The sequence below is a fragment of the Aspergillus puulaauensis genome, chromosome 5, assembly GCF_016861865.1.
Source record: "Aspergillus puulaauensis MK2 DNA, chromosome 5, nearly complete sequence".
Taxonomy (NCBI): Eukaryota; Fungi; Ascomycota; class Eurotiomycetes; order Eurotiales; family Aspergillaceae; genus Aspergillus; species Aspergillus puulaauensis.
The window spans coordinates 3,685,357-3,699,437 of NC_054861.1; the positions used below are offsets into that span (position 1 = coordinate 3,685,357).

At 54.0% G+C, this 14,081-nt stretch overlaps 7 protein-coding genes across 7 annotated transcripts; 4 read left to right on the top strand and 3 right to left on the bottom strand.

The window, feature by feature from the left end:
* Positions 1-915: 915 nt before the first annotated feature.
* On the top strand, positions 916-2,838 carry SIT2_2 (siderochrome iron transporter 2; the record flags this gene model as incomplete). The annotated part of the gene is made up of 3 exons (XM_041706516.1): positions 916-1,187; positions 1,238-1,851; positions 1,898-2,838. The coding sequence occupies 3 exons, from the start codon at positions 916-918 to the stop codon at positions 2,836-2,838; spliced, it is 1,827 nt and encodes a 608-aa protein (XP_041558894.1).
* Positions 2,839-3,735: 897 nt separating this feature from the next.
* On the bottom strand, positions 3,736-5,294 carry APUU_51412A (Ras-GEF domain-containing protein; the record flags this gene model as incomplete). The annotated part of the gene is made up of 3 exons (XM_041706517.1): positions 3,736-4,073; positions 4,135-4,351; positions 4,401-5,294. The coding sequence occupies 3 exons, from the start codon at positions 5,292-5,294 to the stop codon at positions 3,736-3,738; spliced, it is 1,449 nt and encodes a 482-aa protein (XP_041558895.1).
* Positions 5,295-5,935: 641 nt separating this feature from the next.
* Positions 5,936-6,388, top strand: APUU_51413S (GNAT family N-acetyltransferase; the record flags this gene model as incomplete). Its single annotated transcript, XM_041706519.1, has 1 exon — positions 5,936-6,388. The coding sequence occupies one exon, from the start codon at positions 5,936-5,938 to the stop codon at positions 6,386-6,388; it is 453 nt and encodes a 150-aa protein (XP_041558896.1).
* Positions 6,389-6,519: 131 nt separating this feature from the next.
* Positions 6,520-7,080, bottom strand: APUU_51414A (YidH family protein; the record flags this gene model as incomplete). The annotated part of the gene is made up of 1 exon (XM_041706520.1): positions 6,520-7,080. The coding sequence occupies one exon, from the start codon at positions 7,078-7,080 to the stop codon at positions 6,520-6,522; it is 561 nt and encodes a 186-aa protein (XP_041558897.1).
* Positions 7,081-7,600: 520 nt separating this feature from the next.
* Positions 7,601-9,306, top strand: APUU_51415S (MFS transporter; the record flags this gene model as incomplete). The annotated part of the gene is made up of 5 exons (XM_041706521.1): positions 7,601-7,694; positions 7,739-7,984; positions 8,032-8,877; positions 8,947-9,120; positions 9,191-9,306. 5 exons carry the CDS (start codon positions 7,601-7,603, stop codon positions 9,304-9,306), a joined length of 1,476 nt encoding a protein of 491 aa, XP_041558898.1.
* A 318-nt stretch (positions 9,307-9,624) lies between these two features.
* On the bottom strand, positions 9,625-10,910 carry APUU_51416A (uncharacterized protein; the record flags this gene model as incomplete). Its single annotated transcript, XM_041706522.1, has 3 exons — positions 9,625-10,114; positions 10,194-10,699; positions 10,749-10,910. The coding sequence occupies 3 exons, from the start codon at positions 10,908-10,910 to the stop codon at positions 9,625-9,627; spliced, it is 1,158 nt and encodes a 385-aa protein (XP_041558899.1).
* Positions 10,911-11,765: 855 nt separating this feature from the next.
* Positions 11,766-13,370, top strand: APUU_51417S (uncharacterized protein; the record flags this gene model as incomplete). The annotated part of the gene is made up of 1 exon (XM_041706523.1): positions 11,766-13,370. One exon carries the CDS (start codon positions 11,766-11,768, stop codon positions 13,368-13,370), a length of 1,605 nt encoding a protein of 534 aa, XP_041558900.1.
* Between the last annotated feature and the right edge of the window lie 711 nt (positions 13,371-14,081).

The following is a 14,081-nucleotide window of genomic DNA, read 5'->3' on the forward strand; positions in this document are numbered from 1 at the left end:
TTTGTTTTAATTAATCGGTGTCAGATCTTCATCGGTCAAGCTATGCGTATTCGGCTAGTGTGGGCTGTCTAAGAGGCAGTGGGTTGTTTAAGGTAAGGTGGGCTGTTTAAGGCGAGGTGGCCAGTTCCCAAAGAATTACGGACCACGGAGCGATCCCGCCACCTGCCAGTGTAGCTTGTTACTCGCACGCCAGCCGCAAGCCCAAACGCTCCCTGCAGCGAAACACAGCCCTGGATGGTAACGTCGCACACGAGCCGGCGGGACTGGCCCTCTGATTGGACAAGGCCCCTGTCGGCAAGTCGTCTAGCTGTCTGCACTTAATTAACGTGACATGCCCAAAGCACGAAGGAAGAAACGAAGGCCCCAAATCCGATCACGCAGTAATCGGATTTAACAGGACGCTGCCATGCCACGGCAATTCAATAGTTTGTGGGCCTCGTGCTCGTATTGCAAAATATGAGAATGGGACCGCGTTATCTGATCCGCCCACACCTTATCAGATCCGACATCGCAGTTCGCATGCGGCCCACCCAGGCTGGAGCACCATGCGGCAGAGCAGGTGCTTGGTTCTGCCTTGGACTCTTTTTCCCTGTTAGCGCGGTATGCGGTGGGGATTATACCGAGCCATCCCACCTTGATGTGTGACCACCGATCAGCGTGGGAATCGCGTTTCATGCGGTAACATTAGTCCGTGTCCGCGATTGGCTTGCACCCTGGTACTTGCGAGGATTTACTAGTACATCCTGGGTACTCTGGCCCGTCTCGCATGTGCTGAAAAGGGCTGGCCCCGTCCGTACCCTGACTTGCACTGAGGATTTATTCTGTCTGTCCGTATTTTACTTCGCGAAATCACCTCGTCCTGGGATTTGGACAATCAACACCCTCGACGTGAGGTAGACAGAGCCGGCCGTCATCATGGGCGCATTGGATCTTATTCGAAACCGTGATGCACGAACGGCGCAGACGGTGGTCGGTACGGACGAGTATCACTTTAGGGATGAGAAGCACCACCATGCGAATGACTTCGAGGTCCATGCTTGGGGTCCTTCGACTGAGACTCGCAGCAATGCCGGACTGCGACACAATTCCCGCGAGGGGGTAACGGAAGAGGCGCAACGGGGTGTGCAGAAGGCTGAAGCTGTCGCATTGGTCTGGAGTAAGAAGGCGGCGTTTGGCACATATGCTCTGTAAGTGGTGCTGCACTGGTTGTAGATTGAAGTAGGTGCTAACGGAACAGTGTCTGGCTGGGATTCTTCATCCTCGCTCTGCAGTCGTCTATCAGCAGCGCCATTATCCAGAACGTCTTTGCCAACTTCAGTGCCGCTCCCCAAGTCAGCACGGCGAATATCCTTTCCAACGTCATTGCCGGTGTGTTAAAGCTGCCCGTGGCTAAAATCCTCACTATTTGGGGGCGTACTGAGGGACTGTTGGTCTTTGTCGCCGTCTATGTCCTTGGTATTATCATCCTTGCTGCCTGCAACAGCCCGGACTCGTACGCCGCTGGATATATCCTGTATTGGGTTGGATATGACGCTCTCTACCTGATCCTGGATATTTTCATTGCCGATACAACTGGTCTTCGCAACAGAGCTTTTGCCTTCGCCTTCGCCAGTACTCCGTTCATCTGCACGGCATTTACTGGTCCATTGGCCGCTCAATCCTTCCTGAAGACTTCGGGCTGGCGGTGGAGTTACGGAGTGTTTGCTATCGTCGCGCCACTGGTCTTTCTTCCACTGGCAGTGGTATTCAAGATGCATGAGAAGAAAGCTGAGAACGAGGGTATCTTCCGACGACGCCCAAGTGGGCGGACTACCATGGAGTCAATCATCCACTATATCCACGAATTTGACAGTAAGTCATGTCCTCCCATGTCTCAATACAATAGCTAACAGCCCAGTCTTCGGCGCATTCCTCCTAATGGCCGCGTTCACCCTCGTCCTCCTCCCCTTCAGTCTAACCAGCTACGGCGCTGCCCAATACAACAGCGCCACCTTCATCGCAATGGTAATCGTCGGCTTCCTCCTCTTCCCAACCTTCGCGGCCTGGGAACGCTTCGGCGCCAGAACCCACTTCATCCGCTGGGAACTCCTCAAAGAGCGCACCGTCCTTGGCGCATGCTTTCTCTCCGCCCTGGTTTTCTTCAGCTTCTACTGCTGGGACCTATACCTGCTCAACTTCTGCATCGTGGTCTTCAACCTCTCCATCGGGATGGCCGGGTACGTGAACCAGATCTTCAACGTCGGGAGTACATTCTGGTCTGTCCTCGTGGGCATTGTTATCCGGATTACACGGCAGTTCAAATATCAGACTCTCTTCTTCGGCATGCCTCTCCTTTTGCTGGGCTCGGGGCTCATGATCCACTTCCGAGGGCAGAGCGAGGATAGTACCGTTGGGTATATGGTTATGTGTCAGATCTTTATTGCCTTCGGGGGTTCTACCCTGACCATCGGTCAGGATATGGCTGTGATGGCAGCCGCCGATCGCGAGAGTGTGCCCATGATGCTATCGATTCTCAGTCTCTCGTCTAGTATCGGGGCAGCGCTGGGGTTTGCGGCGTCGGCGTCGGTCTTTAATAATACGTTCTTGAAGTTTTTGACGGAGGCCCTTCCCGAAAACTCGAAGGATCTTGCGACAGAGATCTATATCAACGGGTATGTGAAGCAGATTACGCACCCGGTGGGCTCGGAGATAAGGACTGCGATTAATCATGCGTGGAGCGAGTATATGAAGTATGCTTGTATTTTGTCTACTTGTGTACTGGTCTCGGGCTTTCCGGCTATCGCTGTTTGGCGCAATTATCGGCTCGACAGGAAGCAGAATAAGGGAGTTGTCTTGTGATTTTTCTTTTTTTTTATACATATATTTTCTTTTGGGGCTGTGTTGGGCTGCTGGGCGAGAGCGAGGGCGCGGGCCACTGGGTGACTGGGGGGTTAGAAAAACGATACCCAAATTCGATGGATCAACTAGATTATGACTGGAATGACATCAACCATATCCACTCTTTTACGTGCTTTATTCAATATTAACTTTGCTGGACAATGGTTGACGCCCGGATGGGGCCGCCAACCGCACCGTGGCCGTGGTCGTGGACCGATTACGTACATAACATACATCTCGGAATGAACTTGAATCGCATTAAAATATTGTAGAGTATGGCATTGTCTCAATTATATACTAGACAATGTCCGTGATGCACTAGAAACAAGTCTAGGCCAACTTCTTTCCGCGGGCTGCAGGGATTAGAATTAGCCTTGCATTGGAAGCCCAAGAGAATAAAGCCTTGGATTCCGTAGCAGAACGTGGGGTCTCTCGACATGTCAAGTCCGCTGAACACTGAACGGCCGGCCTTAGCTCGGTAGGCGTCTTCCGAACATCAGGCGACAAAATGGGGTGGCTTTGCGAGTTGCGACTGCGACTGCGAGTTAATGCGATATCGGAGTGGTGGACCCAGACAGCGGCGGTTTCTCACCCCAGCACGCCTAGCCAGTGAGCAGTTAGCATCGGAGATGGCTCCAACAAAGCAAAAGACAGAATTATTTCTAACATACTAGTATTACAAAATGACAGGGTATCTAAAACATAACCACGGGAGAGGCACCAGGGTCCCTGTTCAGTGTCATTTCGGCTCGCTTCGGTGGGAGGGGAAGGGCGGAAATTCGTGATGGGATCCCTGGTCAATGTAATCGTACAGCGCATCGGTCATTAATCGTTGGGGGTTAAATTTGGTTTAACGGCTCAATCCCCCATCGCCATGCTTGCAACCAGGATGCCTATCATTTGGGTTCCGGTAGAAACATAGGGGGCGCCGCCGCCGCTCATTTCCACGCGCGTTCGCGGCTCGATCTCCAGGCTGCGGTCGTGTTTGTTCGCCATGTCTTCGGCAGCTTGGGTGCTGCTGATCAGGTAGTCTTGCAGATCAGGGACGGGCTGGAATATGTATTCGGAGGATTGAGAATGTTGCAGCTCTTGGATTACGGCGGCCGCTTTGGCGCGCTTGTCCATGTTTATTAGGCCTGCAGGGGTGTGGTCGGGGTTGCCGTCTTCGATGAATGTTAGGTCCATGAGGAAGACGCCTAGTGATTACAGGTTAGTTGAGCTGCAGGTGTGTTGCATGAGAATGAGATGAAACCACACCAAGGAATGGAATGCATGGGGGACTCGCTGCCCGCATTGTCTCTCGGTACTCGTTGAAATTCCTCGTGCTGTTGACGAGCCGCTGTATCCGTTTTAGGGTCGCCATGGTGCGCTCACTAACTTGCGACCAGGTCCGAGCCAGCCGGTGTATCGGTGCTGTTCCAAGTCCGGACACGACGGCGATTGTTGTCGAGTAGTTTCTCATCTCGTAGCAGGCCTGTGGAGAGTCAGAGGGTTCATGCACTCAGTGACAGGAGTAGACGCACCTCCAAAATATCGACAAAATGTTTAATCAGCCGCACACGCTTTTTCAGATCTGATTGCTCGAGAATCAGATTCCCGACCCAGTTCGCCAGCTGGTTGGAATGGCGGATCATTGCTCTGATATTCGGCGCCGGCTCCAAGTCCCCTGTCTTCTTCTGCCATGTTTTGTTCAAGCACTCTTCCAGGCGTATTTTATCGTACAGTCGCGACTCCAGCAGCGTCAATTGCCGCGCAAGCTCAGTCGGATTGAGGTCCAAGAGCTTGATCTTCTTCATCTTCTTAGGAAGCACCGGTGGCGGGGAAGTGACACTCTGCATTGAAACGCGCTGGTGCCCTCGCAAGTTCCGGTCCCCTTGTAAGCGCCGCTCAATGACATTAATCAACCCATTCGACCCCGGCGTCTTGAGTGCCGGAATCGAGTCGAGCGCGAACTCGTAGATCCGTTTAAGCAGGTCGCGGGCTGCGTCGTCGTCAGGCTCTCCCCAGGTCTGTTCCAGCCAGCGCTTGAGGATATTGATCACCCGCACCTGCGTCGGTTTCTTTTTGTGCGACAGCCAGATCTGGTATTCGGCCTGGGTGAGTCCGTCCGGGTGTTGTATGTAGAATCGCTCCATCAGCATGGCGAATAGCTGCGCGCTCGTCATGAAGGAGCGAAATGTGAGAAGGAAGATCTGGTTGAACGCCGTGTCGAGTTTATCGTGTCGTGTGAGGTATTCGACCAGGGCGCCTGCGGTTCCTCCCTTGACAACCGGGACGCCATTGTCCAGCTCGAATTGCATTTCATCGTGGTGGTCCGGCTGTAGGAACCAGATGGCTTCGTCGAATAGCGAGGACGATCTGGTCGTCGTGCTTGGGGCTACCGAGACGTCGCTTGAGGGCGCGCGAGCGTGCTCCATGCTGAAGTGGTGGTGTTGGGGATCTCAACGCACTGGCGACAGCATTGTTACCTGCGGGAGACATGGAGGGACGCTCGAGACCGATGGGTGCATCTAATCTTATCTTAAGCAATAGAACAGTTGGAACGTGACTAACAGCACCCCATCCATGCTGTTGAGTTGGTTTTTTTAACAAGTCTTTACAGTTTACATCTGCCTGTTTGGTCACGGATCGCCAGTATTTCACTGCCAAGCTTACCACAGCAGTCGCTCCTGGCCAATCCTTGATGCAAAAATACCGCTTGACAGAACAGGTATCGCGGGTATTTGTCCGCCACGCAAGGATAGCAGTATAAAGCCTGCGTCCGGGAAGTTATATCATCCTTCTTATGCCAGCTAAAGCTTTACGCCGTAGTCTTGATGGCACTGGCAAGTTCCCCTGATTCGAGTTCCCCTGAGTCGTGGCGTTCAGATCACGACTTCGTCGGTATACGGTGTACCGACACAACAGCACCGAATGTAGCCGCTCCCCACATACAACTAGGTAGCAACAGCTTAGCTCGATTGCTACCTATTCAGCTGTCTATTTATCAATATGGCTTCAATATCATCGTTGGCACCGCGATGACCCAATTATCACCACACCAGCTTCCAAAACCACAATGACAGCCCAACTCCCCCCAAACTACGCCTTCACTGATTCTCCCCCCTCAGTCGCGGACTACCTCCACCTCCGCCTTGCCTCCGGCCTCTCCCCCAAATCCGTCGCGCAAGGCACCGCCTCAGTCAATGGCGCCTGGTACGGCTGCTACATCATCCACACCGACCCTTCTACAAATACCGCAAGCCCGGTCGCAATGGGCCGCATCATCAGCGACGGCGGGTGGTACTTCCACATTGTGGATATGGCGGTGCTCCCGGACCATCAGCGCAAGGGTCTTGGGGAGGCAGTGCTGAGGAAGTTGCTGGTGCATATCAGGGATAATGCGCCCGAGGGGAATCCGTATATTAATCTCTTGGCGGATAAGCCGGGTCGGAAGCTGTACGCGAGGAATGGGTTTGTGGATGCGATGCCGGGGAGTCTGGGGATGGTTTACGAGGGAGACTTTTCTTGAACTAATGTACGGAGTCTTAGATGAATGGGTGGTTGTCGTCTATTGCTGTTTGTCTATATAACTTACACTCTATCAAGTCTATCATCGTCCAACGCTAAATCAAATATCTATCGTACAGCACCGATTCAAGCTTATTTGTCCGATCCAGACTTCCATCTCTGCAGCATCTGGCGAATATCGAGGCCGCGTCCATTTCCATTGCCATCTCCCTGTCCCGGCCTCTTCCAGTCCATCTCAATCAGTGTGCCGATAACCCCCATCGTCCCGGCAGTCATGACGACCGGGCCCCAGATGCTTGGAACAAACTGCCCCTTCCCCAGATTCCGACTCACGGTTATATACCGGAAGAGACCGTACCCGAACGACCAAACGCTGATGACCTGACAGAGACGGCTAACGAGGATATCGGGGCTATCTCGCAATTTCGTCTTCGTAGGCGGGTGTTGATCCGTAGCCGTCACCGTGGTTGTGTTGCGCGTTTCTGATTGCGAAGGACCCGCGGTGACTTCAGCGACCGGGTTGAAAATATGCTCAATCAGACCAAGTCTTCCAACAGCTAACCCCATCGCCGCGAAGGCGAGGCCCATGCGTGTCCATGAGAGAAATGTGCGCTCGTTGGCTTGGTGGTCGCGGAGTTGCGAGCCGTTGTTTGCGACGGGTTTGGGGAGGAGGCGGCGGAGGAGGGAGGACATTGTGAGATTGGCTTTTCTGTTCGCTACGCGTATTAGTGAGTGCACGAGACTTGGAGGGGTAGGTTGTTACTTTGGCGGGGTGATGCAATGCAGGGAGATGACGAGGTGGGATTGAGACGTTGCTCAGACGGTCGCGAGTCGCGAGTCGCAAGTCGCAAACTTGGTTGACGGTGAATGCGGTGGAGTCGCGGGTTCACTCGTTCAAGGCTTCAAGCCTTATGACTGATTGCAGATCTCCACTGATTGTCATTGTCGCAGATTGTCTTCGGGCATCCAGACTTCCAGAGTCTGAGAGTACTGCAGTGCTACATTGCTACTGCAGTCGAGTGACTCACAAAGTCTCCGACACAAAGCGCTTGAAATCCTGCAGCACGTCAGATCGACTGGGATTGGCTCACCCGACGCAATAACACGCCTCCTATCGTTCTCTTTTGTCAGCCTCGTTGATCCGGACTGGCCGATTTCCTTATAATATCATGCCTCAGCTCCATGGCTAATACTCGTTGCAAACTTCTTCGCAATGGCGGTTGGCACGCAGAGGCTGCCCTGGGGCTACACATGGCGTTCGTCGCAGTCCTTCATCATCGCCACGGCCACCATCAGCTTGTTCTCTGGTATGTCAACCATCCATCTGACTGATAGATACTAACGCCATCAGAATGTTTCTTGTTCGGATTTATCGTGCCAATTCTCCCGTATATGCTCGAGACGCGCTTGCATCTCGATCCGTCACGGACTCAAACATTCACCACCACCCTCTTGGCCCTCTACGGCGTCATCTCTCTTTTGACAGCTCCATTCATCGCCCATTTCGCCGACAAAACTCCCAGCAGGAAGATCCCGCTCCTGCTATGCCTCGCAGCATGCTCGTCGGGCACTATTCTTGTCGCCTCCGCCCGGGCCGGTACGCTCCCTCTCTCTTTGAAATCAGCCCACCACTAACAGCACCAGTCTGGGTTCTCATGGCAGGCCAGGTCCTTCAGTCTCTGGCCAGCTCCGCCGTATGGATAGTCGCATTCGCAACCCTGGTCGATAATGTCGACGGCGAAAACAAGGGAAAAGTGACGGGGACTGCAATGTCCATCGTCGGAACCGGAATCTTCGCAGGCCCTATGGTGTCGGGCATCCTCCTGGAGCTGTTCGGATATTGGCCTGCATGGTCAGCTGCTCTGCTCCTCCTCTCCGTAGACTTCTTTGCCCGTCTCGTCATGATCGATAATCGATCGGCCGTACCGGTATCATCGGACTCGAACTTGGACGCGGACGTGGACGCGGACTCGAATGAGCACGAGTCCCAGGAACGCACTGCCCTCCTCGCTGATCAGCAAAGCGATACTCAAACTACCGCCGAAGGCCAAAAAAGAGATACTAATCCCGAATCACCCCGCGGCTTCTACAGCATAATGCTCCGCAACCCCCAAATCGTCGCCTCGATATGCAACAGCCTCATCATGTCCACTATCCTCGCCAGCTTCGACACCACACTACCCCTGCACGTCCGCGCCGTCTTCGGCTGGGGCTCTCTGCCCGTCGGTCTTCTCTTCCTCGGCCTCAACCTGCCGGCTATCATCCTCGGGCCCGCGATCGGGTGGACGCGCGACCACCTTGGTCTCCACTGGCCAACGACAATCGGGTGGGCGCTGACAACGCCTTTGCTTTGGTTGATGGCTGTTCCGGGGGAGGAGTTGCCCTGGGGAAAATTGGAGAAGGGTGGGCAGGGTGTTTTTATTGGCGCTATTGTTGGGCTGGGGTTTGCGTTTGCGTTGACGAGGGGTGCTGGGTCGTTTCAGATGATGTGTGCGTTTCTTTATCTTTCTTTACCTTTCTTCCGTTTTTGTATTCGGGCTACTAACGTGAATATCCTAGCCGTCGTCCATGACCTCGAATCGAAAAACCCCGCTATATTCGGTCCGTATGGTGGGAACTCGCGACTGTCAAGTCTGACCGAAGTCCCGTTTACTGTCGGGATGGTGCTTGGGCCGTTGCTGTCGGGGGGTTTCTCGGAGCTTATTGGGTATTATTATATGAGTTGTATACTGGGTAAGTATTTATATCGATTCTTTCTTTTCTTTGCTCGTATGGTGGGTTTGGCTTTTCTAACGGGTTATAGCGGTGGCGTCGCTGCTTGTTACGGTATCGTCGTGGATGTATCTCACGGCGGGGCCAGGGAGTAAGGGAGGTGAGGAGAGACGGCTTGTGGGGGAGGATGGGAATATTTCTTCCTAGTAAAAGCTGTTTTGTATATAATATTCATGTTTAGGGTGATGGGTTATGGTCCTGAAAAAAGCGAATGTTGGTTCCGTGGCTGCCAAGTGAAACGCAGAATATATATCTGATGCAATCAGAATGTCAACGGCCTCGCATTGAAACAACGCCAGAGTCCGGTATATTTAATGTCTTGCTGGAATCGAAGAATGCAACATAATCCAGAGATGCGACACCGCTTATTGGTATAACTTTTACATTTCGCTTTTGGGGAATAACCATCACGCCCATCCAGCCAACCCATACTACACACATAAAATAACAAATAATCAAGTCAAGTCACCGACTCTCATCCACCCCCCACTCCTGCTTAACCCGAATGCCCCTCCCAAACCCCCTCCCATCCCCTCTCCCAGAACCAACAAGCTCCCTCTCATCCTCCTCAACACCAACCCCATCACCATCCCCCCTATCCTGCACCGAAATCCCCGCATAATGCTTCGGCCCCAACGGCCTCAACCACAGCTGCCTCGTATCATCATCCAGCGGCTGGAACCCATCCTCGTTTGTCCCCCTTGAGCCCTTGCCCAGGTGTCCGCCGCCGCTGCCCTTCGAGCGCGAGCGCGACTTGACCGGTGTAGCGCCGGTCCCGATGGGCGTGGTATTCGTGCGCCCTAGTAGCGGACGCATCATGGGTATGGAGGCGAGGGTCACGGCGAGACAGGGCTCGATGCCGCTGAAGATGTTGGCGCGCGGGATTGTGTATGTGATGTCGTTGAAGTTCATGCTGGAGAGGACGGCGATGCGGAGGGCGGAGATTATGCATGTTCTGTATAGGTTAACACGCAATTCAACTAGTACTAACAGTGGTAGACAGTGGAGGGTAATGGAAAAAAGGAAGGACGTACACAAGACCCAATCCAAACACGGTAATCAGGGTGATCTTCTTATACAGCGCCATCTGGAGTTTATATAGACTGCTCATTGGGAGGACAAGAACTGCAACGTCCGTGACGAGATTGATAACGCCCGTCGCTGTGAACGAGGAGACCTGGTTGCCGCAGTACCCCCCCGGGATGGTCTTATCCCAGTTGAACGCAAAAGGGCGACAGATCAGACAGCCGGCTAGGATGGTTGCTATTGCCCAGGCGACGATGATGGACATTGTTGTGTAGGAGGAGATGATGAGCCAGCGGACGGGGAATATCCGGAGGTATAGGAAGAGAATGGAGATCTTTGTGCAGCTGAGACTGAGCACCCAGAGGAATTGCAGCGGGATGATCAGCTTGGATAGCTTTGTGATGGGCTCCAGGCCGTAGTTGGGGTCTATGGCGATGTCCTGGACGTGGCCGTAGCCGATTCCAGCTTGGATTACGCCGGTGATACTGATGGATTGCAGCCCGACGCCGAAGATCTGTTGGCTATCAGTATAATATCGATAGGACATGTTTAGACGGACGTACACATGCTGCGATGAGGAACCAGTCACTGATAGTCCATTTCTTATGGGCCAGCTTGTGAGCCAGGAGACGGAGGCAGACAGCGACGACAGAGAGGACAGAGAACGCAATAGCAACGCCGAGAACAGCCCGCTGGTCGTGCGTTTGGACGGGGAAGGTGGTCATCTTGCAAGATAACGACTGACTCGGAGTCGAACAATGGCTCTGCTGCAACAACAAACGGCAGCGGAAACTGGACCCCCGTTCAATTTAAATGCTCCTGGGCTCCGCATTTTCCGAGGTGCAGAATTGTATTAACTCGACCTGGACTGATCCTGGCGAGTCTAGGAGGGCCGTTGCCGCGGGCTCTCGAACGGAGGATCCGGATGGACCCCTTAACGGGGCCGTCCTCCCGTGTCGACCAGTTAGACCTTGGTAGGAGCGTTGATGATCGCGAAGGATCGATCCTGGTTGCCAGATCAGAAGTATGCAGTCTGTAGACCCGTATAACAGACTCGTCCAACGAAGTTGCTCTGTATCCTGCAGAAATGTGACACCCGTCAGACGAAGCTTAAGCTTCCGAGCAGTCGACTGCTGGCGCTCGTACAATGTGAACAGAGTTCTGTCAGAATGGCATTGAGCAGTTCGGCGAACTCAAATCAGCCTTGGGAGCTCCACCTGGGCCCGTGAAGGCTGACACTGGGATGTTCTATTGGCAGTTAGGGCTCGGCTGTCACAGTCTCATACCGCCGTCTCTGCTAGCGCTGCCTTGGGAACTAACAACGCTCCCCGGCTGGTCCTGTCCACCAGACTTGTTTTTGGAGTAATTATGGGAGCTGGGATTGGCTGACGATGGTCTGACTCGAGAAACTGATGCACAGCCGACAACCCTGAATAAGGAGAGCAAGCGGTGGGCCTCTGCTCCAGTGGGATTGGCTGTGTGCGGGGGCCCAATATAAACCTTGTGCTGTCGCGAACTGCCGTCTTTCTGCAGTTATTTCGCAGTTATTTCGCAGTTTGGACTCCTCCTTGAAGGTCTCAATGGCTACCTCTGTCGTCCTCCTCGTTGTGGGAGCTCTCTCCCTGCTGTATCTCAGCACCAGGAAGGGCAAATCCACCGAAAAGCCCCTGCTTAAACTGCCACTCATCGGCGACCTGCACAGTTCTCCCATCGAGAAGCCCCTCGTCAACTGGGACGACTGGGCGAAGCAGAATGGCCCAATTGCCGTCCCCAAACTGTTCGGGCTCATCCCCATCGTCGTGCTCAACTCCTACGAGGCCGTCACCGAGCTGTTCAGCCGCCGCAGCCAGTGGTACAGCAACCGCCCGGCCTCCGTGAGCATGGAGATGATCACCGGCGCAGAACCAGGTCGCTCGCGCTTTACCCTGATGCACGACTACGACGACCACCTCAAACTGCACCACCGCATCCTCTCCCCCAGTCTCGGCGCCCCCGCCGCTCCAAAATACCAGCCATTGATGGAACTCGAGGCGAAACAGCTTCTGTTCGACATCCTCACCACCCTGACCCAGTCCTCAGACAACACCCTCAGCACCGCAGACGTCTACCCCCTCCTCGAACGCACCCAGTCCAGCGTCATCCTCGCCTTACACTACGGCCTGCGCATCCCTCGCTTCGAAGAACCAATCCTCCACGAGGTCATCGACATCCAAACAAAAGTCACCCACCTCGCCGCCAACCCGCAGCTCCCAGATATCATCCCGGCCCTGCGCCACCTCCCCACAGCCCTCTCCCCCTGGCAGCGCTCCGCAGACGCCCTGTTCGCCGAACAAGTAGACCTCTACACGCGCCTCTTCACGCACGGCCGCGACGGCCCAGGCTGGAACGCCACGAAACAGGCCATCGCAACAGCGAAAAAGCACGCCCCCGAAGCCTCGCCCGTCTCGGATCTCGATCTCGCTTTTACCCTCGCGACTTCAATCCAGGGCGGGATGGAGACGTCCCCGCGGCAGCTATTGTGGCTGTTCATCGCGGCAATGAGTAACCCGTCGTTCATGAAAAAGGCACACGAGATCCTAGACAAGGTGGTCGGCCGGGATCGCCTACCGACATTCGCGGACCGCTCGAATCTGGCGTTCCTCGATGCCATCACGCATGAGCTTTTCCGGTGGAGGCCGATTTCGCCGGGTTCGATTCCGCGCCGCGCGGACCATGCGGATTCGTTTGGTGGGACGGAGATTAAGAAGGGGTGGACGGTTATTGCGAATGCGTGGGCGATTGGACGGGACGAGGCTGTTTTTGACCCGGAAATTGGAAATACCCAGGAGTTTGTACCGGAACGGTGGCTGCGTGAGGATCCCTCGACTAAAGAAGTGAAACTCCGTTCGGATCTCCCCTTGCCGGTGTTTGGGCAGGGACGCAGGATATGTCAGGGGAAGAGGGTTGCTACAGATGGCACGTTTATGCAGGTTGCGTCGTTGATCTGGGCGTTTGAGGTTGAGGTGTTGGATGGCGATTTGGTGGATCCTTGGGAGATGGTTGTTGTGGGGTTTATGACTATGCCCAAGGAGAGGAGGTTCAGGTTGAAGCCCAGAGGAGACTGGGTGGTTGATGTTATAAAAAGGGAGTGGGAGGGGGCAGAGAAGGGCATTGGGGAGGTTATGGTGGCGGGGGATGTTGAATAATATTAATGGTAGTAGTAGTAGTAGTAGTAGCAGTAGTACTCATACCTCTTCAATTATTAATGGTATGTATTATGTCCGAACAATATAAAGTTGTCATGGCTTAGGGCTAGAGTCCGGCCCATGGTACGCGTTGATATTCCGCGGTTCGCTGCACGTTGCTCGCCACCCCCTCCGTGGCTGCAAGTTTGCCTACAACTTTATTACTGTGGTCTTTTTTGTCGGGGGATTGGGACGCTCTTCAAACCTCCAAGTCTCGCCTACTAGCCATGCTTACCTTGTATCACCTTTCCATCTGCCAGCCCCTGACTTGGAACATGACCATGCCAGAGAAATCCTCATCTAGGCCTGGGTATAGTACATAGGCCAGCAGCGAAACCTTTGGCCACTCTCCGACCCTTCATAACCATGCAATCCACGGCAAGTGGAGACATAACCTGCCAGAACACGAAACAGCTGCATTGCATGGCTACCAGCTGCGATGTCGGGCCCGAGGAGTTCCAAATGCAGCGACTCGGGTGGGAGGAAGTGTGCGCCCGCAACCGATAAACTTTTGACTGAACTTTGAACACAGCGTTGCCCACTAGAAACCCAGGGGAAGTCTCCATCTGATGTCATCCTACCCAGAAGCTGGCTGCTGTCGCGTGCATTTAATTCTTAACTCCCGGGTCTTTTCGTATTCAAAATCGACTTGCGACTTTCCTTTCTTCGTTT